At 36.1% G+C, this 25,331-nt stretch overlaps 1 protein-coding gene across 1 annotated transcript in view; it reads right to left on the bottom strand.

Annotated features, from left to right (window-relative positions):
* Window positions 1–2,281: 2,281 nt before the first annotated feature.
* Znf654 (zinc finger protein 654) overlaps window positions 2,282–25,331 on the bottom strand; it is a 51,636-nt gene continuing 28,586 nt past the window's right edge. The window contains exons 3-9 of the mRNA XM_059276802.1: window positions 24,293–24,374; window positions 13,319–13,454; window positions 10,630–10,832; window positions 9,937–10,076; window positions 6,736–6,877; window positions 3,318–5,613; window positions 2,282–2,500 (exon numbers count right to left, since the gene is read on the bottom strand). Of these exons, the coding sequence (XP_059132785.1) occupies window positions 2,493–2,500; window positions 3,318–5,613; window positions 6,736–6,877; window positions 9,937–10,076; window positions 10,630–10,832; window positions 13,319–13,454; window positions 24,293–24,374 (3,007 nt within the window). The 3' untranslated portion in view covers window positions 2,282–2,492. The remainder of the gene's footprint in view (window positions 2,501–3,317; window positions 5,614–6,735; window positions 6,878–9,936; window positions 10,077–10,629; window positions 10,833–13,318; window positions 13,455–24,292; window positions 24,375–25,331) is intronic.

Here is a 25,331-nt window from a genome sequence, read left to right as displayed (position 1 = left end):
ACATGAATATGGCTAGTGCCCAAAGTACCAGTGTCCTTGTCCATGGAGACTCCCTCCTGTGCGTCTTCTGCGTCTAGCAGCAAGGATTCAGGTATGCACTTGTCCTGACCTCACTGACATAGATTTTATTTTAAAACAAAGATGTGAAACTTGGTCCATGTATCCTCCACACAAAAGTAGAAAAGAAGAAAGGAGAGGGGCAAGGATGTAAGTAAGACAAAGCTTCCTTTCCTTCTAAATCCCAAACCAGAACTGCTGCAAGTTCACACAAGAGCAAAATGCACACATTCTTTAAGAGGTAAAACTGAGAAATATAGAAAGAGGTAAGAAAAATGTGGTCAAACAGAACTTTACGTGACATTTTGATTTGATTATATATGAACCAGTTTTATCTATAAGAAAATTTTCTCCTAGCAACACAAGTCAAGAGAAAACCTTCAAATTAAGCTTAAAGACAAAACAACAGGTGGAATTTGTTTAAGACATCTTCACACAAACTTCAAAATTCATGAAAATGTAACACTTTGTGGACTTATATTTATAGCAGTGGTTACAACTTATAAAAAATAAAGAAATGGTAAAATGTTATTAACTGGAAAATGTACAAAGCAGAAATTACGTTTCAAAAAAAACTTCATTGTGCAAATGAACCAGTTTCCAAACAGAATTTTTATTACAAGATATACTTTTAAGGTGAACTAAAAGTCAATTATTACATTTGTAGTGTCAGGAAATATGGAAAACATTTTGAGTTGAACTTCAAGGATTTAGAACTAACTTATGAGTTGTACTTTTCTGTTATCTGTATGTAAATTCCACAGCCTAATGTAGGCTACATAACAAAACTAGAACAAACTGAACTCTGACTGGAATGGACTGATGACTGTCACTGCATAGTCGCAAATGCCCATGGAAAGTAAGAAAATGCAGAACCTTAAAACAATCCTCTGATAGAGATTATTGGAAAACATAATTTCTAAAAGTCTGGATGCCACCCTGAAAGTAATGTCACATTTTTATAACCTCATTCAAGTAGCCATAATGTTCCAAAAATTTTTAATATGTGTGATGAGATTGCTGGAATAACTGGAACACTCAGTTGACAGTGATGTAAAATGTGTCTAAAGAATTCGCCTTTGTGTTTGTAGTCTCTTTATCTCACCGTAGAGTAATATACAATTAGGTAAAGGAGATCTGTAAGCATCTTCTTTTAATAATAGATAGGTGGGAAATATCTAGAGGATTTTTTTAATCTGTAAAACATTTGTTTTAATAATTCATTAAGTTAAAATCTTCCTTAGGAAAATTAATGGTCACCAAGGACAGTAATGCATTAACATCTTATTGTGTTCCTGTTGTGCAAATTCTGGTGTAAATACTTCCTTAAATATAAAAATTATTAGGCGAGCCAAATTTATCACTATTGAAGAAAGTACATTAGTATGGCTTACTTTGGAATAAATTCTCCTAACTGAATAAAATGAACTCTTGATCTGATTCTTAACTGACATACTTTTAAGCCAATTATTTTCATAGGACCATACTTAGATAACTCACACTAATGTCTACAGGACTTTACTATGAATCATCAAGCAATGTCCTAATACTATGTACAGATAGAAATATCCCAGTGTGCTTTTACCATTATTCACATTGAAGAATTTTTAATTCAGTGTTTTCCTTCAATTGTCTAGCATGTGATGGTCTTAGATTCTTCTCGCATCCCCCCAAAGTAACTGATACTTTTCTACTTAACACTGCTGCCTTTTAAATATAACTAACTGACTTTACAGAAGTGGAATGCTGAACATTCTTATCAAGAGCTTATTAGCCAAGCACTGTTTCTGTTTTGATTTTAATTTTTCAATGGTGGCATGCCATTCACTGAACTTTGACCTGTCTACTTAATTATCAGGAAAAAAATGTTACAATCTTTAGTAGATAGCATGGTGGTAAATCAAGCTTCATTTCTATGTATCAGCTTCTAAATTATATCACAAACTAAAGAGCAATGAACAGTTCTATAAAATATGTTTGACCAGAAGGGAAGACATAATGAATATGCATAACAAGAAAACAATTCCCATTTTCAGAATGTTTTACATTGTTTATTGTAAACCAGCTCCCCCTCCACCTTGTATTATAATGAATCAACTTTTTCCTTTCTTCAGTAAGGCCATAGCTGGTTTTTTATTTCTGACTAGTTTTCACATAAGCAAAACTGAACATGCTGCTACTAATCATCATAAACTTTTAAAAAGTGTGGTTTCATGGATAACTGGTACTTTGGGAGTTTTATAACCCTTTTGGAGTCTTAGCTGGCACATCTCCTCTGCAAGTTCATTCCAGAAAATGTGCTTTGTCTTTTCTTTAGTAATCCGAGACCACTCTAAAATTAAGGCCATCAGGGAAATAGCAAACTGATGATGCATTTTCTTGTAGTGTTTTTTTTTTTAAAACACTACTGCATGATCAACAGATCTGAGACATTATCAGGCACCTGTAAAATAAAATACGTGTTAATTCAAATTTTATAGATTATAGTAGAAAAGCAAGCCTTATATTTCTGGTGTCCATATGTGCATGTGCTTTGTAGTGTACATGTATGTGTATGCATGCCTGTATGGGGGCACATGTGGAGACCAGAGGCTGATGGTGGATTATCTTTCTTGATCCTTCTCCACGTTATTTGAGCAGGCTCTCTCACTGGAACCCATAGCTCACAGATATTGCCTATCTAGCTAACCAGCTTGCTTGGTGATCCTATCTGAGCCTCCTGTACACTGGGATTACAGGCGAGGAGGCACTATGCCAGCCTAGCATTTACATGGGTGCTGGGGATCTGAATCTAGTCCTCACCACTGCATAGGAAGGATTTTATCTGCTGAGCCATCTCTCCAGACTCTTCTATTTTGACAGCAATTTAGTTTCACTTGTTTTATATACTACCATGCTGGTAAAAATGACTGTTTCTACAAATTCTATTATGTGAAACTCAGAATGAAGAAAAGCCACTGGTAGTAGAAAGAGTATAGTACTATAAGAAAATCAGGAGAAAAGAGTGAAAAAGACCGAGTACCAGATTCCACAAGTTCATAAGCCTATACAAACGACTTGTGAATTTGTTGTTTAATCTAAAACAAGGATATTAATCTCATAAAATCATAGTGGTTGTGGATTTAAAGGAAACGTGTGAAATAGTGCTTTATTATCTGGGCCACACAGATGTTAATGGTTTTAATAGTACCAAGATACATTATGGCTATATTGATAGTATCTTTCTATAGATAGAGCTACTGAAAACACATAAGACTTACTTTCATCATCTGAATCAAATCCAAAGAGTGTCTGACATTTCTTTTGTGCAAGATGAGCCTCAAGTGCTTCTGCATTACAGTAGGTGGTCAGGCATTTGCCACATCGTAATCTTTTTACTGGTTTTTTACATATGTTATCTTGATCAGAACAGGAATCTACTCGATCAGTCAGAAATTTTCTGCGTTTTGGCATACTAAGGTATCGTTCATCAAGGTAACTGGGAGGCAATGGTCTGACATATGGCTTTGTTAAAATTAAGCCATATGAAGTATGTTCACTTGTAAGATTTGGTTTGGATGGCGCCTGAGATACTGACAGGGCACTGTGTTCTTGTGAAACAACATTCGGTAAAATAGAACCATTTTCTGTCCTGTTTCTATCTGTTTTCAGATTAGGATCTGATGCACCTAACAGTGTTTGCTCTATTTCACTGTGTCCATTGACTAAGTCACTGGTACTATGACTGTTTTCAGGATTTGGCTCTATGGCAGGCATCTTTTGGTCTATCAAGCTTATATTTGAAACAGTATCATCAGAATGTTCATTTCCATTCTGAACTAAACTGTCTGTTTTCTTTTCCATAGTGTCTATACATGTCTTTGGTTCTGTAGAATCTTTCCTTGATTTACTAGTAGAAACTGGCTGATAAATCATTTGGTTCTCATTACTAGATGGGTCTATTTCCTGATGATTAGGAACTGCTGCACTCAGTTGTGCAGATGATTCCGGTGTTTTGCTTAAGTAATGCTGGGCCTCATGTTCATATAACAGAGGAAGATCTTCAAAAAGCTCGTGGCATTCTGGAAAACTACACTGAGCTTGAAATATCCTGTGACTTTTTGTATGCTGAGCAAGCTGGAATGGCAGCTTAAATGACTCATTGCAATTAAAATGCAAACAAAAGTACACATTTGGATAGCTGTGTCTATTAAGGTGATCTATAAAATGTTGAGAATCTTCAAATTGCCTTTGGCAAAATTTGCATTTTCCTTTGCTCCACTTCATTACTGTTTGCCGCACATTTAAATCAGTTGGATGTACAGTCCTTGCATGCATATTTAAAAATCCAATTCTTTTAAATATCCTTACACAGCCAAGAGCAGGGCACTTGAAGTTGCCTTCTTGGTCTGTAGCATATACATCTTTTGGATGGCACACAGTTCCATTGATTTTATGAAGTACTGATGTTTCTTGATTCAGGTCATAATCATCTTCATAATCATCTTCATTTTCTTCCTCTTCATAGTCATCATCACACTGAGGTAAAGACTCGGAGATATTATTGAAAGAAGTGTCTGGTCTGCCATTTTCAATAGCATTCTCTGGTATACCAATGGGAATTTTAATGAATTCAGCCAGGTGTTCACGGATGACCTCTTTGTTTCTATCACTGGAAGCAGTCAATGTCTCTATTTCTAAACCCTTAGTATTTGAATTTCCATTTTCAAAAGAAATGGACGATTTGGAACAGTTTATTTCTTCCAGCGTGATGACTTCTGGATCATCCTGTTGTGCTGTAGCAATTTGCTGTCTCTGGATCTTCTTAACATGGTTCTTTAAATGCTTCTGCATAAGTCCTCTGTTTCTAAATTTCCTACCACAGATCACACAGGAAAAACTGCCTTTTTTCTGATGAGCCTGGGCGTGCCTTACAATGTGGCCACCGAGGAATTCCTTGTTACATAACATGCACCGATGCCTTGGGACACTGTGATCCACTTTGGAAGTGTTAAGAGCCGTGAGGCTTCTCTTCACATTAACATGCCCTTTAGGCTGCACTCCAGACACATCATCAAGATCAGTCTCTCCAGGCCTCTGATCTGGGACTGTGTCAAGCCCTTCATCCACACTCTGCTGGCCCACTGTCTTTTTTAGACTACCTGCAGAATTCTCCAGTGTATTTTCATTCAGAAGTCTCACTGCTGACTTATCACGCAGTAATGCCACACAGTTTTTCTTAATCATTACAAAGTTCCAAAACTCAGGATCAAAAAACAATCCCTTTTTCAAAATTGGCAGTAATTCAAAGCGAACCCGATTTTGAACAGTACTTGTGCCTTCACTATACTCTTCATCAGGACGTCTGTAAAGCTCTTCAACAGTGTGGTAGGCCTCTAAGGAACGCTCAAGAAAAAATACTGAGAGAGCACAAACCCTGACAATCTCCAGATCATTTGGCAAAAAATATGCAATTGTCTTATAAATTAGACATTTAGTTTCAGGATCATCATGAAGATCAAGCTGGAGGGCACAACCACATATTTCAACACAAATTTGTAAGCCTTCTTCCTCAACCTGGAAAAACAAAAATAATCTCACTAAATATAACTTAAAAAATCATTCTAACTGCTGTAGCATTTTAAATACAACTTCAAAAGGGAAAGCTTTATAAACAGTGTTCTGAAGTGTGGGAAGAATTGTTACTGTACATCTCTTCAATAATATGAGGTTTTTACTCTTCTATAACATATATCTTCTATTAAATGATAATAACCTGATATAGGTTTATATTTAATTTTCAAGTGTGAAAAGACCAATAACCACAGTATAAAAATGTTTGCAAATTGTAGAATTTCTTTCCATTCTAAGCTCACTTGGGGGATCATTCTCATTCTCTGACAGAAAGGCTAATGCATACCATTTCGAATAGATGCCAAGAAGTAACTATTTTTTTAAGATCTATACAAATTTTGTCATATTAAACAGTACTTATAATGCTGGTATAAGATATTATTATTGTTACTATTATATATGATAGGCAAGTGCTTTATACAAATATGAAAGGGGGCATCGTACAAATCTAATAAAGTATAAGAATAATAAGCCTACTAGAAATTGTATGAAAACAAGTCAACTTTTACTTCTGCTCATGATAATTATATTAGCTTTTACTGCAGAATTTTTAATGATCCACTGCAGTTGATTTTATGCCTCCAATAATTTAATAATCAATACTTATTTGAATAGGACAAGAAATCAGAATGTCTTTATGTTATAAGGTATCTGTGTGTGTTGCATGTCAACTGCCTACATATGGTTATGGATTATAGGAAAAAGTAACTATTTGCAAGCCTCCTGTTCTCTTTGTCTCTTATATTATGGTAATCTCACTTGACTAGATAGAGTTTTACTATCAACTAAGATTTTCTGAGACAGTGAATGGGTATGATCACATCATTTGTAAATTAATGTTCAAAAATAGAACTTATAATGGTAAAAATGATAAATTTGCTTAAGTCATAAGAAAAGCATTTCATATTGAAGCAATTGTTCTCAAATTAAGTAACAACAGACTGGCTTTTTTCCCTCTATTTCATGTACCATGCTGAATGTTTGAAGCTGGAGAGAAAAAGACTGTGACATACAGAGAATGCAGCCTTAAAAAGCTAAAACTAAAAGGATAAATATCATATGTACCTCATCTTTAATGATTTTCATGAAAGGAAATATGACTCTCACATTAGTTGCTGTTCTTAAAAGTTGATAACATTGATCTACAAACACTTGTTTCGAAGGATTCGATTTAAGCTGTAGTTTACTCCATATGAAAATCAACTCCCTGTAAATGAGAAAAAGACATATATCAAAAAAATAGTTTATTCAAGTACAGACATTAGTTACCTTTCCCCGATTCTATACTATCATAGCTAGGATATACATAAAGTAATTATAAATGTGCACATTATTTGTCCTACCTTTGAGATTAATATAAATTAAGAGAGAAAAATAAAAAAGAAATTATAATTTTACATTGATAGTAATGATTTCCAATAAGTTGGCACATCTAAGAAATCTATAGTATTGAATCAAAGCAGTTCTAATTTTATTTTTATTTTTTTATTTTATTTTTTTTCTTTTTTTGGTTTTTCGAGACAGGGTTTCTCTGTGTAGCTTTGTGCCTCTCCTGGAACTCACTTGGTAGCCCAGGCTGGCCTCGAACTCACAGAGATCCGCCTGGCTCTGCCTCCCGAGTGCTGGGATTAAAGGCGTGCGCCACCACCGCCCGGCCAGTTCTAATTTTAATGTACTAATACTGATGTTATAACTTTAAAACACACACATTGACCTTTAGTATACTATTGTCAAAACACCATCCAAGAATGGAGTCATGTGAGATGAATTCTGAGTGCTTGTGAGAAAACTCCAAGAAAATAAGACAAAAGTCTTGTGACCCCATTTTCTTCAAAAACACAGAATTGTTCTTGGAATGTGTTTTCATGCCCCTCCCAGGTATAGCAGATAGGAGTGAGTTTAATTCTGATTATTCATTACAACAGGCTATTGTTATTTGTTTATACGCCTCTATGGAAAAACATGTTTTTGCCATGTGTGGCTTGCCCTTATGATTGTACACTGTAGTCATGTGATTCCTCTTAACCTTCAGAGTATAAACTGTCTGATGCTCTCAATAAAGTTAGTTACTGCATGAGACTTTAGTCCACCTCATTTATTGGCTTCATTCTCCCAGGTTCCAGCGCCAACTAGAGCAATAAACATACTACTTGCAAATTTAGAAACGAGTATTGTAGAGTATTTCATTCTGTTAAGATACTAAAAGTAATTTTAAAATTTTAGCACTATTATAGTACTGATTTTGAAACTGTATCCTTTACATCATCTTTAATCATGTGCTTTTCGGGTAACATGCAATACTTTTGAAGAGACAAACTATAGATAGATTCTTTTCTAATCCATGGTCAAGGACGAACAAGAACAAATAAAGGCAGTGGGTTTTGAGGTAAAGGCAGAACATAAGGATATAACTCAGAAAATTAGCATACTTTAAAATCTGCCCTAAAGTTATGCAAAGCATTGTAATTTGGAACTAATAAAATAGTTGGTAGAAAGTTTTCCTTTTTTCAAGTTATTTACTCTGTCTTGTGAGCCCAACACATCAACACATGCAAACAGATTTGGGCTCACTGGGCACTGGGCCTCTATCTGTATAAGAGGGCGTTACCTTGTAAGTAACACAGGTAAATATAATTCCACTAGAAAGAAATGTAACAAATCTGGTATCAAAAAGTGCTTTGGGCCAGGACAGAGTAACAAACATTCTTCAGTTAAAAAATCATTACTACATTATTCTGTAGTATGAAAATTTTTTAAATGATTATCACTGCTCTAGTGAGGAAGCAACAATGTGTTTGCTACACACAATGATTTTGGTTTTAAATCTCCTGAAGCACTGCCTTCCTGAGATGCTGGATGGGCTTGTTTATGTATTTTATGAATCATATTTCCCAGGACTAATGCACACAAATCTCCTCAGTAACAGTGTATGATGGAGACAGTAACTGACACTTAAAAACTAAAAAAGTCAATGTTCACAATAAAGATTCAATATCTTTTTTTTAAAGATTTATTTATTATGTATACAGTGTTCTGCCTGCATGCCAGAAGAGGGCGCCAGATCTCATTACAAGTGGTTGTGAGCCACCATGTGGTTGCTAGGAATTGAACTCAGGACCTCTGGAAGAACAGTCAGCGCTCTTATCCACTGAGCCATCTCTCTAGCCCAAGATTCAATATCTTTAAAGACATCCCTAGTGAACTGCCTGGTAATGTACTAAAGTTTAATAAGTCACTAGCTTCCTACATACATTCAATATAACCTTCAGGATACCAAGAAATAACATTTGTTCAATAAATTTTTGTTAGCTGATAATCTGGGGTATTTATTTTATTTTTGGTCTGTTACCATTGTTTCACAGATGCCAATCAACTATTCTATAACTAAGCTATTACCCCCATCCAGATAATCTGGTAGCTATTATATTCCTAAATGCTGAAGCTTCTTGAGGAATTTAGTAAGGTAAGTGTACACATGAAATGAGATTAAAGATGATGGTAAACATTTTAAATAAGGAGTGTTTTTGTAAAAGGGAGATGGATAAAGAAAGCAAGCAGATCAATCTGAATTATATTTAGGAGCATATATGGCCTAACTGCAACAGATTTATAAGACAAAATGATGCTGGAAACCATAAGATAAATAATTCATTTAGTATTTTACAAATGAACATATTACATATATATGTGTGTGTATACACACACACACACACACACACACACACACACACACACACACATATATATCTCCCAACTTATTCCAAAATAATGAGATTTTAAATGGACATTCTTCGCACACACAAGTTTTATTTTGTTTTTTAATTCTTAGGTGGTAAAAGTTTAATTTCCCTTTTGTCTGTGTTAAATCAGGGATGGGGGGTTAGACTTGGTAAGCAAAATACATCCCTGTACCCCCCACCCCCAAAAAAACATGTGGCTGGAGAGATGGTTTGGTGGTTAAGAACTTGGAGTGCTGTTGTCGAAGACTCTAATTCAGTTCCTAGCACCCATGTTTGATGGCTCACAAACACCAGTCAACTCCAGCTCCAGACGTTCTGATGCCTTCTTCTGGTCTCCAAGGGTATCTGCACTCACATGCACATACCCATATACATACACATTAATTAAAAATTAATAAATCTAAACCTTTTTAAGTAGTTGAACACTTTCACACAACTGTAAGGAAAATATAAAGTCCAAATCCACTAATCAATCCTCCTTCGGTTCATCATTTCTCCATTTCTACTTATGATCAGAAACACTTACCATATGTAGTACATGTCCCCATTCTGGAGCTGTGGAATAAGAAAGGATTCACAGAGCTGTAAGGCTAGCAAAGTCTTGCCTTCCTTTTCAGTGTTACAGATGATATCAATTCCACTCTTGCAGTCAGTTTTCAACAAATGCTATAAGAAGAAAGGAAGAATCAGTTCCTGTCATCACAATGTATAAAAATCTAGTTGCAGTTACTGTTTAAAATACTTGCAAGTACTGGTAGATTTCTAGTTTGTTTTACAATTATATACTATATTGAAATACTTTCATGGTCTCATAGTTTTAGAGTATAACATATATTTCACAAGTACTTGCAAGGTCATCAATGCTTATGGGTAAGTAAGATTCAGATTAGGAAAGAATTCCTTCTTTTATTATGAAAAGCAAACATAAGCATTTAGCTTCTTAGCACTTTAAGAGGAAAATCATGTTTCTCAGTTTTTATTTGATGTCTGAATCATACCACAAATTTAGTAAATATATTGTATTAATTCAATCATTTGTTAATACCAGATTCTGACTAGTTCACATGAACTTAAAGAATGGTCCTAAGAGAACACATTCAGATAATGTGATCTCTAAATCTTTGGTATTACTGCAGAAGAAATTCCCTAACAGTGGGCTTCTGTTTTAATTTTAGTAAGGTGAAAGTGGTAAGAGGAAAAAAATCATCTCAGATGATACCTCCCGGAATAGCTGATCCTCTACGGGTGACATAAACAGACAGGTGAAGAGTGCTTGATGGAAGTACAAGTCTTTACCGATTTCTGGGTGATTTATACAAGATTTAATAAGAGCCATTGCTTCAGGTATGCGCTCACAGGCAATTAGGTATCTGGCACGTAGTTCAAAGAACAGTGGATTTTCAGAACTTAAGTATTTGTTCACTATATTAAAAAAAGAAAACATATTATTACTCTCAAAAATATTCAAACTTTGCTTGAAACTTTACAACTAAAACATCCTATCTAATTAACATTTAAGTAACATGCTCCATAATGAAATTTTTATTTTTGCACAGTCAGTTAATATGGCTGATAAAATGAAAATAAAACACTAAAACAGTGCTCAAGAAATACTAGTTGATTTCTTCTCAGTCTAAAAAAAGGGGTAAAAACAGAATTAAAACTTTAGAAAAAGGAAAAAAATCAAATGTTCTTTAGTTCATCAATGCATTAGAATGTTTCAAGTAGCAAGTGTAAAATGCTCCTCTAGTCTAAGATTACACACTTTTGCTTCTTGTAGTCCCACATTCTCATTATTATAAAATACTGAATGCTAAATTAGTACATTAAAACCACATTAAATCAGATTAACTGTAGAGAAGTGTAAGCTAAGTTAATGAAAAAGCTGAATCATGAATAAATAAATATTAAATAAAATTAATGCAAAGTTGTGCCAAAGAGGTCTATCACTGTGTTCATGTATCACCAAGGATAATTACTAATTTATGCTTACTTTCATTTTCATAATATACAAACACACTTAACTCTGTAAGTTTATTTAAGCCTAACAACAACCTTATGACAGGTGCTATGCTATTCAATTTAGAGATTAAATGACTTTTCCAATAACAAAGAAATCAGTGGCAGAGACTAAAGTGGAACCTATAATTTACGATTTTTAAATCCAAACATTTTGCAATTATTGAAGTTTCATCAAAAGCTACTAAAGTGTTGATGGACTATATTTTATTTTGACTTAAACATTTTACTTATACTTCTGTTTAAAATGTGTAAGTAAACGCTGACTTGGAGTTAATGCAAAAATAAATTTCAGTCTGAACTTTACCATAATGACTACTACCAAGAGAGTCATCGATATTAAAGAGGCTCTGGAGAAAGAACCTCTGCCCAAAGGAGGAATGCTAGTTAGTTAGAAAAGGCATGTTCATTACTTTAATGTGATGCCCACCTGAAGAGCCATCAGCCTTCACACCAGCTAACAACAGGTCTGGCTCTTACTCAGTGAAGCCTAAAAGCTCCCTTAAAAGCCTAACAAATTTTCTTCTTTTCTGCACTCTTAAAAAATTATAAAAAACAAAAAAATACTGTTAATGGGGTGTGTGTGTGTGTGACAGAGACAGAGAGAGAGAGAAGGGGGAGAGAGAATGTGTGCGTGCATGTGTGTACTGTACTCAGGTTAACAAGCTCGTCAATGTGATTGTACTCGGATTAACAAGCATGTGCGGGAAGTGCCGTTCCCTCCTGAGCCATCAAGCTAGCTCCTGCCTTCTCCCGTGTATGGCTTTCTTGATGCCACCCTCTATCTTCTCTGGCCACATTTCCTAGTTTCCTTCCATTATGCCCCTTATCTTTCTTATATTTTACTCTTTATAACTTTCCTCAATAAGCAAGTGTTTCGCCTCAATTCCAACTGTCTCCCTCTTGATCTTCTCTAAGTGCTTTCCAAGATCAAAACATCAAGCAGCAGCTTCCCATGTTTCCCTTTCTCCACACTCAGTATTAAGCCCAGCATCATAGTCCCTTCTCCACACACTCCACCTCTTAATCTGGTGCAAATGGGAATATCCTAACATGTTCAACACATGCTAGTGTAAACTGTTCCCAAGTTGGAAGGGCTTGTCTGTTCTCTTGCGCTTTCTTATAACTGCACTTTATAAACTCTCTCCACGATTTCAAAATATTTTTTTACATTTTTGTGTTTATTCACTAATGGTTAAGCTTACATCCTAAATGTTGGTGATGTAACATATCCTAGAACTCACAACATTTTAATACTTTGGGAAACTAAAGAATTAACAGGGAGGAGTAGAGAAGAGAGCCTCTGGCTTCAGAAAGAAATTTTGGCTCCTAAGAGTCCACTGTGGATCTGTATGACAGGAGCTGATATCAAAGAAGGATGTAAGTAATGAGGGGATGAGACAATTTTTTATTAGTTTAGGAAATACTATTTCTATCCTATTTGAAATTTAACTCATTCATTCATTCATCATGTGATTATTCAACCAACATGTGTCAGTATTAAGCAATTACTGTGCACTGGGCATTGAACTAACTATAGATATAGATACAGTAGTATATTAAAATAGTAACAGGGATAATAAATTCAGAGTTCCAAGCTTCACAAGAGAACTCCTATGCAATGGATATTCTGCATGATCTTTTTATGAAAGGAAGTTTAGGGTTTGGGCTTTAAAAACAAAACAAAAATACAAAACAAAAAAAGCATTCCTACTTAAACCGATTTTTTAAATGCAACCAAAGGGTTAAAACAAATTCCCTGTAACATCCAGTAAATACGTCAGCAGCCATGGTCCCATTACTAGGAAGAACTGTAACAACGCTGGCGTCAAGAAGTGTTGGGCCAAGTCAGAAAAACAATGGCTGGGGTTTTGACTCTCCTGAAGTACCTATCTCCTGAGATGCCGGTTGGGCTTTAAGAACAGCTTGCAACACTGGATCTTCCCATGGGCCACCATCTCTAATGATTCGAGTCACCAGTTCCAGATTCACATTTCCATATCTGCGGAGGTGATTCTGGCATTCCTACGAGAGAAAAATCATTTCGGCTTTGTGAATTTAAAGGGGTTAAAAACTACTTGATCATCATTGTCCATAAAGTGACTGATGGCCATGTGATAGCTACTAAATTGTAAGAGAAAAGGGTACCATTGCAACCTAAAGGGTGACAAAACCCTATTAGTAACAAATAGGCTTAATGCCAAAGGTTACACAGATATACATGATCAGACTGAGAAAAGTCCCATTAAAACAGGGATAAAATGTAACCAAAGGGTGAAACTTACAGGTGAATCACTTGTAGGGAAAGAGCCAGGTTGCAAAAAGCTGGAAATTAAATGCTCTGTTAAATTTACATATGGATTCAAAAATTTCCTGTTAACAATGGCAGGCAAGCGCCTAAGGGGAGACGCTGCTCAGAATGTACACTCTATGCACAGGAGACACAGGTCCCTTGCTTTGTCCTGAACTTATGCCAAATCTAAGGTGCAGGAACAGGTTTCAAAACAGAAAACTCCACTTCCCTTTGTTTGGAAATAAATTTGTAATTAGCAGAAGAAACAACAGCTGAAGAAAGAATTAAACCTGTGATAGGAGCAGTTTACATCAAGTTTAGATAAAGATGATAAAGTGAGTAGTAATTAATGAGAACTCTCCATCCCCTGTATTTTTTAGGTATATACAGTGCTTTTCAATATCATTCATTACATTGTGAAATCTGTTAAGGAAATTAAGTTGGTTCACTTAATCCTATTGACTGCGTTTGAGGGACTAGTTTTAAATATGGACCGTTTGTTTACTTGTACTGTTCACTCTGGATCATTATACACTAAGAGTTTGAAACGGTGTTTGGTACACTTAGTCATAGATTTTTGAAACATGAACTAAGACTGAGTAAATTTATTTTTAAAAAGTAAGTTGAGCTTGAACACTTAAGAAAAAAGACAATAATGAAGCTGGCAGTACCTGAATATAGTTGAATATTATCTGCATAGCAATTAAAGCACAATTGCCAGAAGTTTTTCTGTACCTACAAAATGCCTCAGGCAGATACTTTAGCATCTTATAAATTTTGCTTCATTGTTTTTTAAATGGTGTTAAAATTTTTGCTTATTAGATGAATCATCAACTAATAAATTCATGGTGGCTGTTACTTTACTTGTATTAAACTATCATGTTTTATATCATTTGAGCATTACGTTTTAGGCTAAACATTTCTATATACACTTACTAGTTAAGGGAAAAGGGGGTTTTCTTTATTTTATTAAAGAACAAGAAATTGGGAGAAATTGAAAAAAAAAAAAAAGAGTTTCAAATGTGGTATCCCTTTTCCCTGGGTTGGTCTCAGGTTGCTTAGCTCAATCTGTCCTCCTACATCAGGCTTCCAGGTAGCAGGAACTAGAGGAGTGCACCACACTAAAGAGCTCCAAGTTTTTTGGGTTTTGGTTGTTTGTTTTTTTTTTTTTAAATAACAAAAAAATAATATCAAGTAGGTCAAAGGATCATTAAGTTCAAACATTAGGAAATAAGTTAACTCCTAAATTTTATTCAAGGGTGTCCCCAAATTAAAATAAGCAAGTAAAAAAAAAATCCTAGAGTGGGCAAATTAGTTAAGCTCCTGTGCTCTAGCAGTTCATTGGTCTACTAAAAAGAACCTATTTCATAAGATTGTTGTGAGGGGTAAATAACAATACACAGTACTAAAAGGTTCTTGGGATATTACCTCACATATAGTAAGCAATCAATAAATGTTAGCTTTCATTTCTTACAGTAGTTTAACATTTTGAAAAAAAAGTGTGTGTGCATGTATAAAATAATATATTTTAGGATACCTACTTGCCTGAGCATCAAAAACAATGTGCATTTTCTCATCAGCATGCTAAAACATTTATTATTAAACAGTATGTGGGAAGAAAAAGTATGTGTAACGGCACATGAATTACCAGCCAATTGTCAGTTATGCTGAGGTATTTAGAACTGGGCGTCTGTTAGTGTACACTGTCAGTTTCCAAAGAAACAAATGGAGATTTAGTTTAAACCCTACGTAAAAAAAAAAAAAAAAAGTTCCAAAGCCCCCTATTTAGACCACTGAAAGTTCCTCAGAGAAAGCCATAACAATCTTTTTATTTTTTGCAGCTACTACTCCCAAGAAAATTTAAGAGTAAGATAGGTAGGTAGCTGTAGCTGTGCGTACGTGTGTGTAAGAGAGGAGATATTACTGTTTTCCAGACTGCTCCCAGACTCCTATGCCAAACAAACCTAGCTCAGCTTCCGCCCTGACTAGGATGACAATACACACTCTGCATCTCATAAGATACATTTTTAACTCTACCCTCCTCATTTAATGTGCAGTCCATCAATGTGATTTTCCTGGTATGTTTATGTGTGTGCTTCTTTTGTAGTATGTTACATTTTAGAGAGCATTCCTATGATAAATAATATGATAGGTAATAAAAATGAAACATTACAGTGTGGTCTATTTTTTAAAAGACATAGTGAAAGAGAATAAATAAATATGAAAATAGTTCCCTTCTTTAACTAGTACTAATGGCTTTTTGCATGGTATTTAATCTAACACCTCCACAGTTAGTAAGAAAGCACATAGAGCACCATAGAATTGTTTTCTCTCCTAGAGCATGGGGGATATGTTTAGAATGTTTCTGAAACAATACATAGGTGTACACAAACACACTCCTCTACCTTAACTATTTCCTGTTGTACTTAGTGCAGTGGGCTGATCACAATTCCTTCAGATATTTCCTGTCAATCTGGTGCCTTTGCAGGAATATGAAGAAAACACAACTTTTTACTCACTTTTCTTTCAGAATCGATTGGAAAATGGGATTGATGTTCTGAAGGAAGATTTTATTCCATCCTACAATGGATGCCATTTTAAATTCCACATGTGTCATAAAGCAGTATTTCAGGGTCTAGATCTTTTTACAAACTGGTTTGACCCCTTCATAATTAAAGTTTGTCATAACTAGAAATTGAAGGCCCAACCTGCATCCTTTTCTCCATCCTTGTCTTCAACAAATTCCAATTCACCTTGTATTTTACCTGTGCCTTTTTCTCATGTCACTCTTCTCCAAATTCCACGAGGCTATCTGAAACTATCCTAGTAAGTCAAATAATTGATTATTGTATTGTCTGTGTATATTTCCACTTCTATAGAAGTGTTTACTATCTACTTCAATCCATAACAAGATGTAACTACTGTAAATCTATACTAATCCACTCTTAATTATATATTAAGAAGAGGGTCTTGAGTGTTAGTATCTTACTTTCCTTAAGTAATTAGGAGCTTATTCAGGTCTGGAGCCATAACTCAGGGGTCAGAGCACTTGCTATGTGTAAACAAGAGGACCTGGATTTAATTCCCAAGCACTGCCCAAAAAAAAAAAAAAAAAAATCAGGCATGCCTGTAACAACATTGTTGAGGGTAAAGGCAGACAGCTTCAGGAAACTCACTGGCCAGGCATCCAACTTCAGGTTTAAAGAGTGACCCTGTCTCAAAAAATAAGGTGGAGAGTGATAAAGGACACCCAATATCCTCTCTGTCCTATGCATGTGAGCACATGAGGATAAGCACCAATTCACTCATTTGTGCATATACCACACAACATGCTTGCACAAACACACACAACCTTTTTTTGGGGGGGCGGGGTTCAAAGTCAGGAAAGGTATGCCAAAGAAGCTCCTTTTTTTTTCCTTTTAAAAATTTTCTTTTATTTCAGATGTTTTGCCTGCATTTATGTTCCTACACCATGTGTGTACAGTACAGTGCCCATGGAAGCCAGTAGATGGCACCAGATTCCCTGGCACTGGAGTTACAGATGGTTACGAGCTGTCATGTGGGTACTAGGAATCAAACCTGGATCTTCTGGAAGAGCAGCATATGCTTTTAACAGCTGAGCTATCTCTCCAGACCCAGAAATATATTCTTAGTGTTAATTTTTTGATCAAAATAGATTTCACAGGCATTTGTGTAGATGAAAGCATCATGGGCATTTTTCTTACTTATAATATCATGTATCAAATTCTTTGTAAGTAAGTTACCATATCAAATGGAAGCAAAAATGTAAATGGTCTTCCGTATGGTTATTTACAAAAAACACAGATCAGTAAAATCAAGACTTGGTATGTTTGCCCAGCATGCCCAAGGCCTTGGGTTTGATCCTTAAAATCACATAAAACTGCAGCACTGGGAATGCAACAGAAGATCAGAAGCTCAGTGTCATTTCAGGCTACATAGAGAGCTGGAAACTAGGCTAGCATACAAAACCGCCTTCAAAACAAAACAAAAAAAAAACCACAACAAAAATCTTTACAGTACTTTGAAATGAAAAAGATTTTAAAGATCATTTACCTATCACTGATTTTTATATTACAATTTCATTGTTACCACATGGCAAAAAATGTAATATTAATGGCCGTTATATATATTTAAAATAAATTAATTTGTTCCTCTTTTCCATGATGAGTTTGAAAATAACTAAAATATTCTATGTTTTCTAATATAAAGGAACATTCATAATAATAAAAACATTACTGTTTTAGAAAAAATACTTTTAATGGAGAAAATTTTCAGTGAATGTATATTTCCATCCTATGGTTGTTACTACTATAGGCATGCTACCTTTACATTTTTACGGCAGAATTTACTGTTGGAAAGCCTTTCACCTGAAGTTTTTTAATGAGTTTTTGACCCATCTGTCAGGCCCTGAGCATCAGCTACAGACAAGGAAGGTAGTGCAGTGGTTCAGCTATAACAGAAACTAGGGCCAGGAGAATGGCTTGATCCACTAGAGTTCTTACCATGCCCGAGGAACTGAGTCTGGATCCCTGAAAAATCAGATGTTGGATTGCCCTCTGTGACCTACACCCTGTTCTTCACCCTTACATATCACAGTCCCTTGGGAAGGACAGCAGAGTCAGGGCCCAGAGGCAGACCTGCTCTAAGACAAAGAAGTCAAAAGAGATAGGGAGACTGCCTGAGGAGTCCATCATTATGAGACAAGAGAATCCCTGAATCTTATTAGCCAACCAACCTAGTCAAATTAATGAGCTTGGGGCTCAGTGAGAGCTACTACTTCAAGGACTAAGAGTGATTGAATACAACACCACCAGAAGTTGACCTCGAGCCTCCACATGCACCTTCACACATATGCACACACTCACTCTAACAAGCACATAACATACACACAACATACTACAGACATACACAGCACATCACTGCACACAAAGGACTGGGGGCAGGGGTGTGGGAGAAATAATAGAAACTTAGAGGTCAACAGATTTCAACAAAACCTTTCTATAATTGGTACAAGGAATTTTAAACTGGGCATCATTATTACACAACATGTTGTAAATAAATAATGAATTAACATAACTATCAGACAATGTGCTAATCTTATTGTTCTAACTCATAACACAAGACCTGAAGACTTAAGATATGTATGTAAGACTTACTTGAACACAGGAGGCCACGCAAAAAAATACATACAAAATCCAGTTTAGTAGAAGCACTTGCAGTCTGGAGAAGAAAGAGGTCCTATTGCTCTCTATGCTGCCTGCCACCAGCAGGGCAACTTACTAAATCTCAATTTTGTCTGAATGGATGAATGAATAAATGAATCTCTTTGTTTCACTATGTTAAAATAGGACTGGCCTTAATATACTATTCTGCATGCCTAATTTTCTGTGATATATGTTATCTGAGAAAATATGGACTGCCTCAAGCATTAATATGTCGAAAATTTTAATTCTGTATTACAGTGAACATTAAGTCTGTTTTCAGTGAACAACGAATATCTCAACCCTAATATGTTCTTAGAACCACTTACAAAATGCTAATCTTATCATTTTTTTGGTCATTTACATGCCTGCTCTTGACGACAGCAGACATCAAGGTGGTCAGAATATAATATCTTTGTTTATTAACAAATTAGATACTGTATGGAAAAACTATTACTGCACAATATTTAATATCCTCTCGAGATAACTGCTATTCCATGGCCAGAATTCTGCTCTTTCAGAAGACAAATAATACATTGGTGGTGACAGTTCAATCTTTTAAACACTTGAACTTAGCTTCTTGGGCTAACAGTCTCTTACTTAAAATTATGCTTCAGTCAGAGGTAGTGGCACACACCTTTTGTCCCAGCGCTCGGGAGGCAGAGACAGATGGATCTCTGTGAGTTCGAGGCCAGTCTAGGCATAGTGACTTCCTGGACAGACCTTATCTGGGAGGAAAAACAGCTTAAAAATAACTCTGCCTTTTATACCTCCCTAAGTTATGTAAATTCAACAGATATAATATGATATTTTTCAAACAAGATTATTTTTAAACACCAAAAGCAAGCATTTCTCAGGGAACGATATATAAGAATTATGAAGCAGTTAGCTACTTTAAGTAGATAAATGCCAATGAAAAGTTACTAAAGCTTTATCCCATCCAATAAAACTAAGAATATAGTCTTCAGAAAATAGTTTAAGAATCTAAACTTGGGCTGGACAGATGGCTCAGCGGTTAAGAGCACTGGCTGTTCTTCCAGAGGTCCTGAGTTCAATTCCCAGCAACCACATGGTGGCTCACAACCATCTGTAATGAGATCTGGCACCCTCTTCTGGCATGCAGGCAGAACACTGTATGCATAATAAATAAATAAATAAATAAATAAATAAATAAATAAATAAATAAATAAATCTTTAAAAAAAGGAATCTAAACTTAATTCTAACATCAATTATTTTCATTTCCAATGTTACATGTATGGTACACTTGGCAAATGTTTCTTTCATAGATGATACTATCTTTTCCTCTGTTTCTCACAATTAAACATTTTTTTAATTTTTATTTATTTTTACTGTATAGCATTGGTGTTTTGTCTGCATGTATATCTGTGTGAGGGTTTTAGACCCCCTGGAACTGGAGTTATAGACAGTTGTCAATCTCCATGTAGGTGCTAGAAATTGAATCCAGGTCCTCTGGACGAACAGCCAGTGCTTTTAACCACTGAGCCATCTCTCTAGCCGCCAATTAAACATATTTTACTTTCCATTTTTACATACACTGTCAAAATTAGGCTTCTTCAGTAAATATTTGAGGTTTTCATCCCATAGATTATTTATTGATCTAGCCCCTTTTGACTGTAACACCACACACACACACACACACACACACACATCTAACTTTCCCTTAAGGGTTTTTTTGGGGTGTGGGGACTGATTGTGGCAGATTTTCAATAACTGATGATATTCTGCTCACAAGAGAAAAAATACAAGATATATTTCTTCACAGATATTTACATACATTTTAAGTAAAAAATAACCTTAGTTGGAGTTGGAAAAATATGCATGTAGACAAAAACACCCAGATACATAAAACAAAACTATATATATGTATATATGTACATATAAAAAAGGAATAAAAAAATCTTTCAATGTCTCCAGCCACTAAGATGGTTCCCAGTATCAGCGCACAGCCACAGTCGCCGAGCCCACCATTTAACACTGACATGTCCTTTCTCCAGTACCACTGTGCCAGCATTCTCTAGCTCCTATCTGGTTTAACTCTAACGTAGCTGCTGCTTTCCAAAATACTCACTTTAAAAGTTTTGACTTATTATCTCTCTGCCACAACTACAGGAGTTCACTATTCTGCTTATTGTTGTTTTTCATGGAGCTCAGTGCTGAGCACAGTGTGTAGACTCAATAAACATCACTGAGCAGAGAAGTTCAAGAGTACATTACCAAAAACAAGTGTCAAACACAAAGTGAAATGGAAAATTAATAAGTGTTAAAAACTTGAATATATAATCTGAATAGATTGTGAATGTCATGAAAACAGTTTTGCTTTGATTTTTGTTATTTCCTATTTGTGTATTTGTGAGACAGGATTTCACTATGTAGCTCTGGCTGACCTGGAAATCACTATGAAGACAAAACTGCTCTTGAATTCACAGAGAGCTGCCTGTTTCTGCCTACCAAGTGCTGATATTAGGAAAACAGGTTTTTTGATCTATTTTGTCGAATTAAGAATAGGCACAGTAGAATGCTGAATATAATTTTCATAATACAGCTAAACTCCTTAATGGTCGTAAGCCTTCAACACTATAGTAATAGTATATATAACAGGTTGCAGATCAGCCCCTGGAGGTGCTTCAAGTATGCCATGTTTTATTCCAGCCTCAAAGAAGTGCTGATGAATAGTGAAAACACATGGATGAGCAGAGTACTGCGTGTTTGTGGTGTGGATTGAAAAAATAAAAATAAAAGGAGTGGTGACCTCAGAGTAAGATCACACCCAGCTTGTTTCCAACTTGTGAAAAGGAATTAAAGAAAAGCTTAGAGTCGTGTGTGGTGGTGAACATCTTTAATCCCAGCACTTGGAATGCAGAGACTGGTAAATCTCTGAGCCAGCCTGGTCTAAAGAGCAAGTTCCAGAACAGCCAAGCTTAGGCAGTAAAGGAATTCATCAAAAACAGAAAGCTGGTGAAAATGTAATTTGAAAGATCTCTGAGTTCTAGGCCAGCCTGGTCTACAGAGCAAGTTTTAGGAGAGCCAAGTTTAAGCAGTGAAAGGAACTATTGAAAAGAGAAAGTTGGTGAAGATCTAATTGAACAAAGGGGCCATTTTCCAGCCCCAGGAAGCAGCAGAATTTGGCAGCTTCGGCCACATGGTACTGGTTTCAAAGATAAAAGAAAGGTGTTGTGGAACCTTCCTCAGTGATTAAGGAAAGCTGCTGAGTCCAGGCATGTGTCAGGGGTGTCCCTACATGGAAACTTAGAGAGGCCACTTCGTCAAGCTGTGAAGGTGAAGCCTGGATTGCCTTGGAGACCCCAAGATGTTAGAGATGCCAGAGCCAGGAAAGCTGCTAAGAGGGAGTGGAACTAGCCCAAGAGAAAAAAGTGTGTTACAGTCAACAAAGCTGAAAGGAGTTGGAGATCTGAAGAGCATTTTGACATCAGACATGGACATGCAGAGTTTGAAGTTTGCCCAGCTGGTTTTCTGTCTTGCTTTGGTCCAGTATTTCCTCAATATGTTCCCTTCCCTATGTTTTAGAATGGTAATGTATATCCTGTGCCATCATATGTTGAAAATATATGATCTGCTTTTTGATTTTGATTTTACAGGTAATTACAATTAAGAGATTGCATGAATCTCAGAAGAAACTTTGAACTTTGGACTTTTAAATAAGTTTGGGATTGTTATAGAATATGAGGACTTTTGAAGTTGGACTGAACACATTTTTGCATTATGATATGGCTAAAAGCCTTTGGGGGCCAGGGAGTGGAATGTGGCAGTTTGAAAGAAAATGCTCCCCAAATAGAGTGGCACTATTAGGAGGTGTGGCCTTATTGGAGGAAGTGTGTCACTATGGAGGCAGCTTTGGGGGTCTCATATATGCTCAAGATACTACTCATTGTCTCAGTCTACTTCCTGTTGCCTGCATATCAACATATAGCAGCTCCTTCTCCAGCACCATGTCTGCCTACATGCCGCCACGCTTCCCGCCAAGATGATAATAGACTAAACCTCTGAAACTGAGCCTCCACCTCAATTAAATGTTTTCTTTAGAAGAGTTACCATGGTCATGGGGTCTCTTCAAAGCAACCCTAAGACTATTGTTTACTAAATATATGGCTAAAAGCACCAAAATATTTTAGATGTATAGAAGAGGTCTTGAAATCTTTTTTTTTTTTTTTTTTTTTTGGTTTTTCGAGACAGGGTTTCTCTGTGTAGTTTTGCGCCTTTCCTGGAACTCGCTTTGGAGACCAGGCTGGCCTTGAACTCACAGAGATCCGCCTGGCTCTGCCTCCCGAGTGCTGGGATTAAAGGCGTGCGCCACCACCGCCCGGCGGTCTTGAAATATTTTAGCAGCCTATGTTTGTGCACTGGACGTACATATTCATGTGTGTGAGTTCATACAGGTGCACATGGAAGTGTGCTCATGAGTGTGGAGGCCAGAGATTGACGGTGGATGTCTTTCTCAATTGTTCTCCACCTTATTTTTGAGAGTCTTTCAACTGAACCTGGAGCTTCTCAGTTCAGCTAGACCACTGGGTAGCCATTGAGCTACGAGTATCTGCACTGCAATACGGAAGGATAACAACTATGTCTAGCACTTTTTCTACAAGAATTTGTGTACATGTGTGAACACTTGCATGTCAAACCACACATGTGACATTTAGACAACAACCCCTTGGGAGTCTGTTTTCTCCTGCTTCCATGGAGGATCCAGGAGTTGAACTCAAGTCATTCAGTTTGGCCACAATCACCTTTACCCCTAAGTCATCTATCCAGCCCCTACACTAACTTTTTTTCTGGATGTTGGAAGCCAAACTCAGATCCTGATGTTTTCAAGGGCAGGCATTTTACCAACTGAGCCATCTCACTTCACTGGTCATTCTTGTCTAGATTTGTTTCTTTTCTTCCCCTATATTAGAGGCCAAAACAAACAACCTGGAAAGGTTACTATGAGATGGGAAAATCAACTAGGCAAAGAAAAAAAGCAACCTAGGGCAAGCAGTTTGCTTCTGTAATCATCAAGACTGCTTCTTCACCAAGGGAAAGCTCTAGACGGGGGAAAGTCACTATATTCCCACATGTGCTTAGGTTCTTTAAGCATGGTAACCACACTGGCCTACCTAATGTAGAATTAGTGTCCTGGATATAAGCTGCTTGGGAATACAGTTAAAATTGATTTATGATCTTTCTTCATCTGCCAGTATAGGGAAATCGTTAAAACTGTCACTATAGTGACCATAACAACTTTTAAGCAAAAATTTAATATGACAAAGTATTTTTAGAGAATCAAACTGATGTGTGTGTGTATAAAATGTAAAATAGTGAATTATTTTACCTGGAATGAGCCAAGAATATCCTTTAAGGGTTCTTCATAAAACTCATCTCTTCCAAAGAACAGGAGCAACTCAAAGAAACTCCTGAAAAAGAAAATGTCATTTTCATTGCTTTGTGGTTTTGTTCTACCAAGTTGTAACATCTATCTAGTACCAAGTATTTTACTTATAAATACTTGGTTTTAAAAAGCTCATTAAAGGACTAGGAATTTAGCTTAGTTGTCAAAGTACTTTGTTAGCATACATAAAGCCCCTCCTACTTCAGTCCCTAGCACAACACAGAAGAGGTGTATTGGTACATGTTTCTAATCCCAGCACGTGGCAAGTGAAAACAAGATCAGAAGTTCACAGTCATCCTCAGTCACGTAAGTTTGAAGCCAGCCTGAATAGATGAAACACTGCCCTCCTCCCACCCACCCACCCCCCAACCAAAAAACACCTAGTGGGAGAAAGAAGGGTGAACAAGTGAGTGTACTGATGGGATGAATACAGGCAAAGTTTATTATATCTGTGTATAAAAAAAATCTTATAATAAAACCCATTATTTTGTACAATGAATATACTCTAATAATGAAAAATAGAGAGAAAAAAATAATGAAGTTGCCACATCAGTTGGTTCTCCTTTTCACAAAGACTTCTTTGGAATGCAATTCAGACAGCATCACCATGCTACAACATGAAGTAGAACTTCACAAAATTGGAATGAGCTAAGGATGTAGCTCAGTGGTAGAGTCCTTGCCTAGCATGAGCAACACCCTAGGTTCAATCCCTAGCACCAGGGAGGAGAAAATCTGTGATCTTAGTAAAAATTGGAATGAAACTTTCAAACCTCTTTATAAACTGAGTTTGGTAGTATATTAGTCTTTTGTTGACCTTTTAGCATTATTTAATCTACTCTTCACCAAGAGTAGACTCTATCTCAAAAACCATTTTTCTTTTTGCACTAAGACTCAGTCTCCCTGTGCCCAAAGGTTAACCTCGAACTTCTGGATTCAAGAAACCTACCCATGTCAGCTTATCAAATAGCTCTGATAGGTGCCT

This window comes from Peromyscus eremicus, chromosome 12, assembly GCF_949786415.1.
Source record: "Peromyscus eremicus chromosome 12, PerEre_H2_v1, whole genome shotgun sequence".
Taxonomy (NCBI): domain Eukaryota; kingdom Metazoa; phylum Chordata; class Mammalia; order Rodentia; family Cricetidae; genus Peromyscus; species Peromyscus eremicus.
The sequence above is the reverse complement of the archived record's forward strand: the minus strand, read 5'-3'. Positions and strand labels throughout refer to the sequence as shown.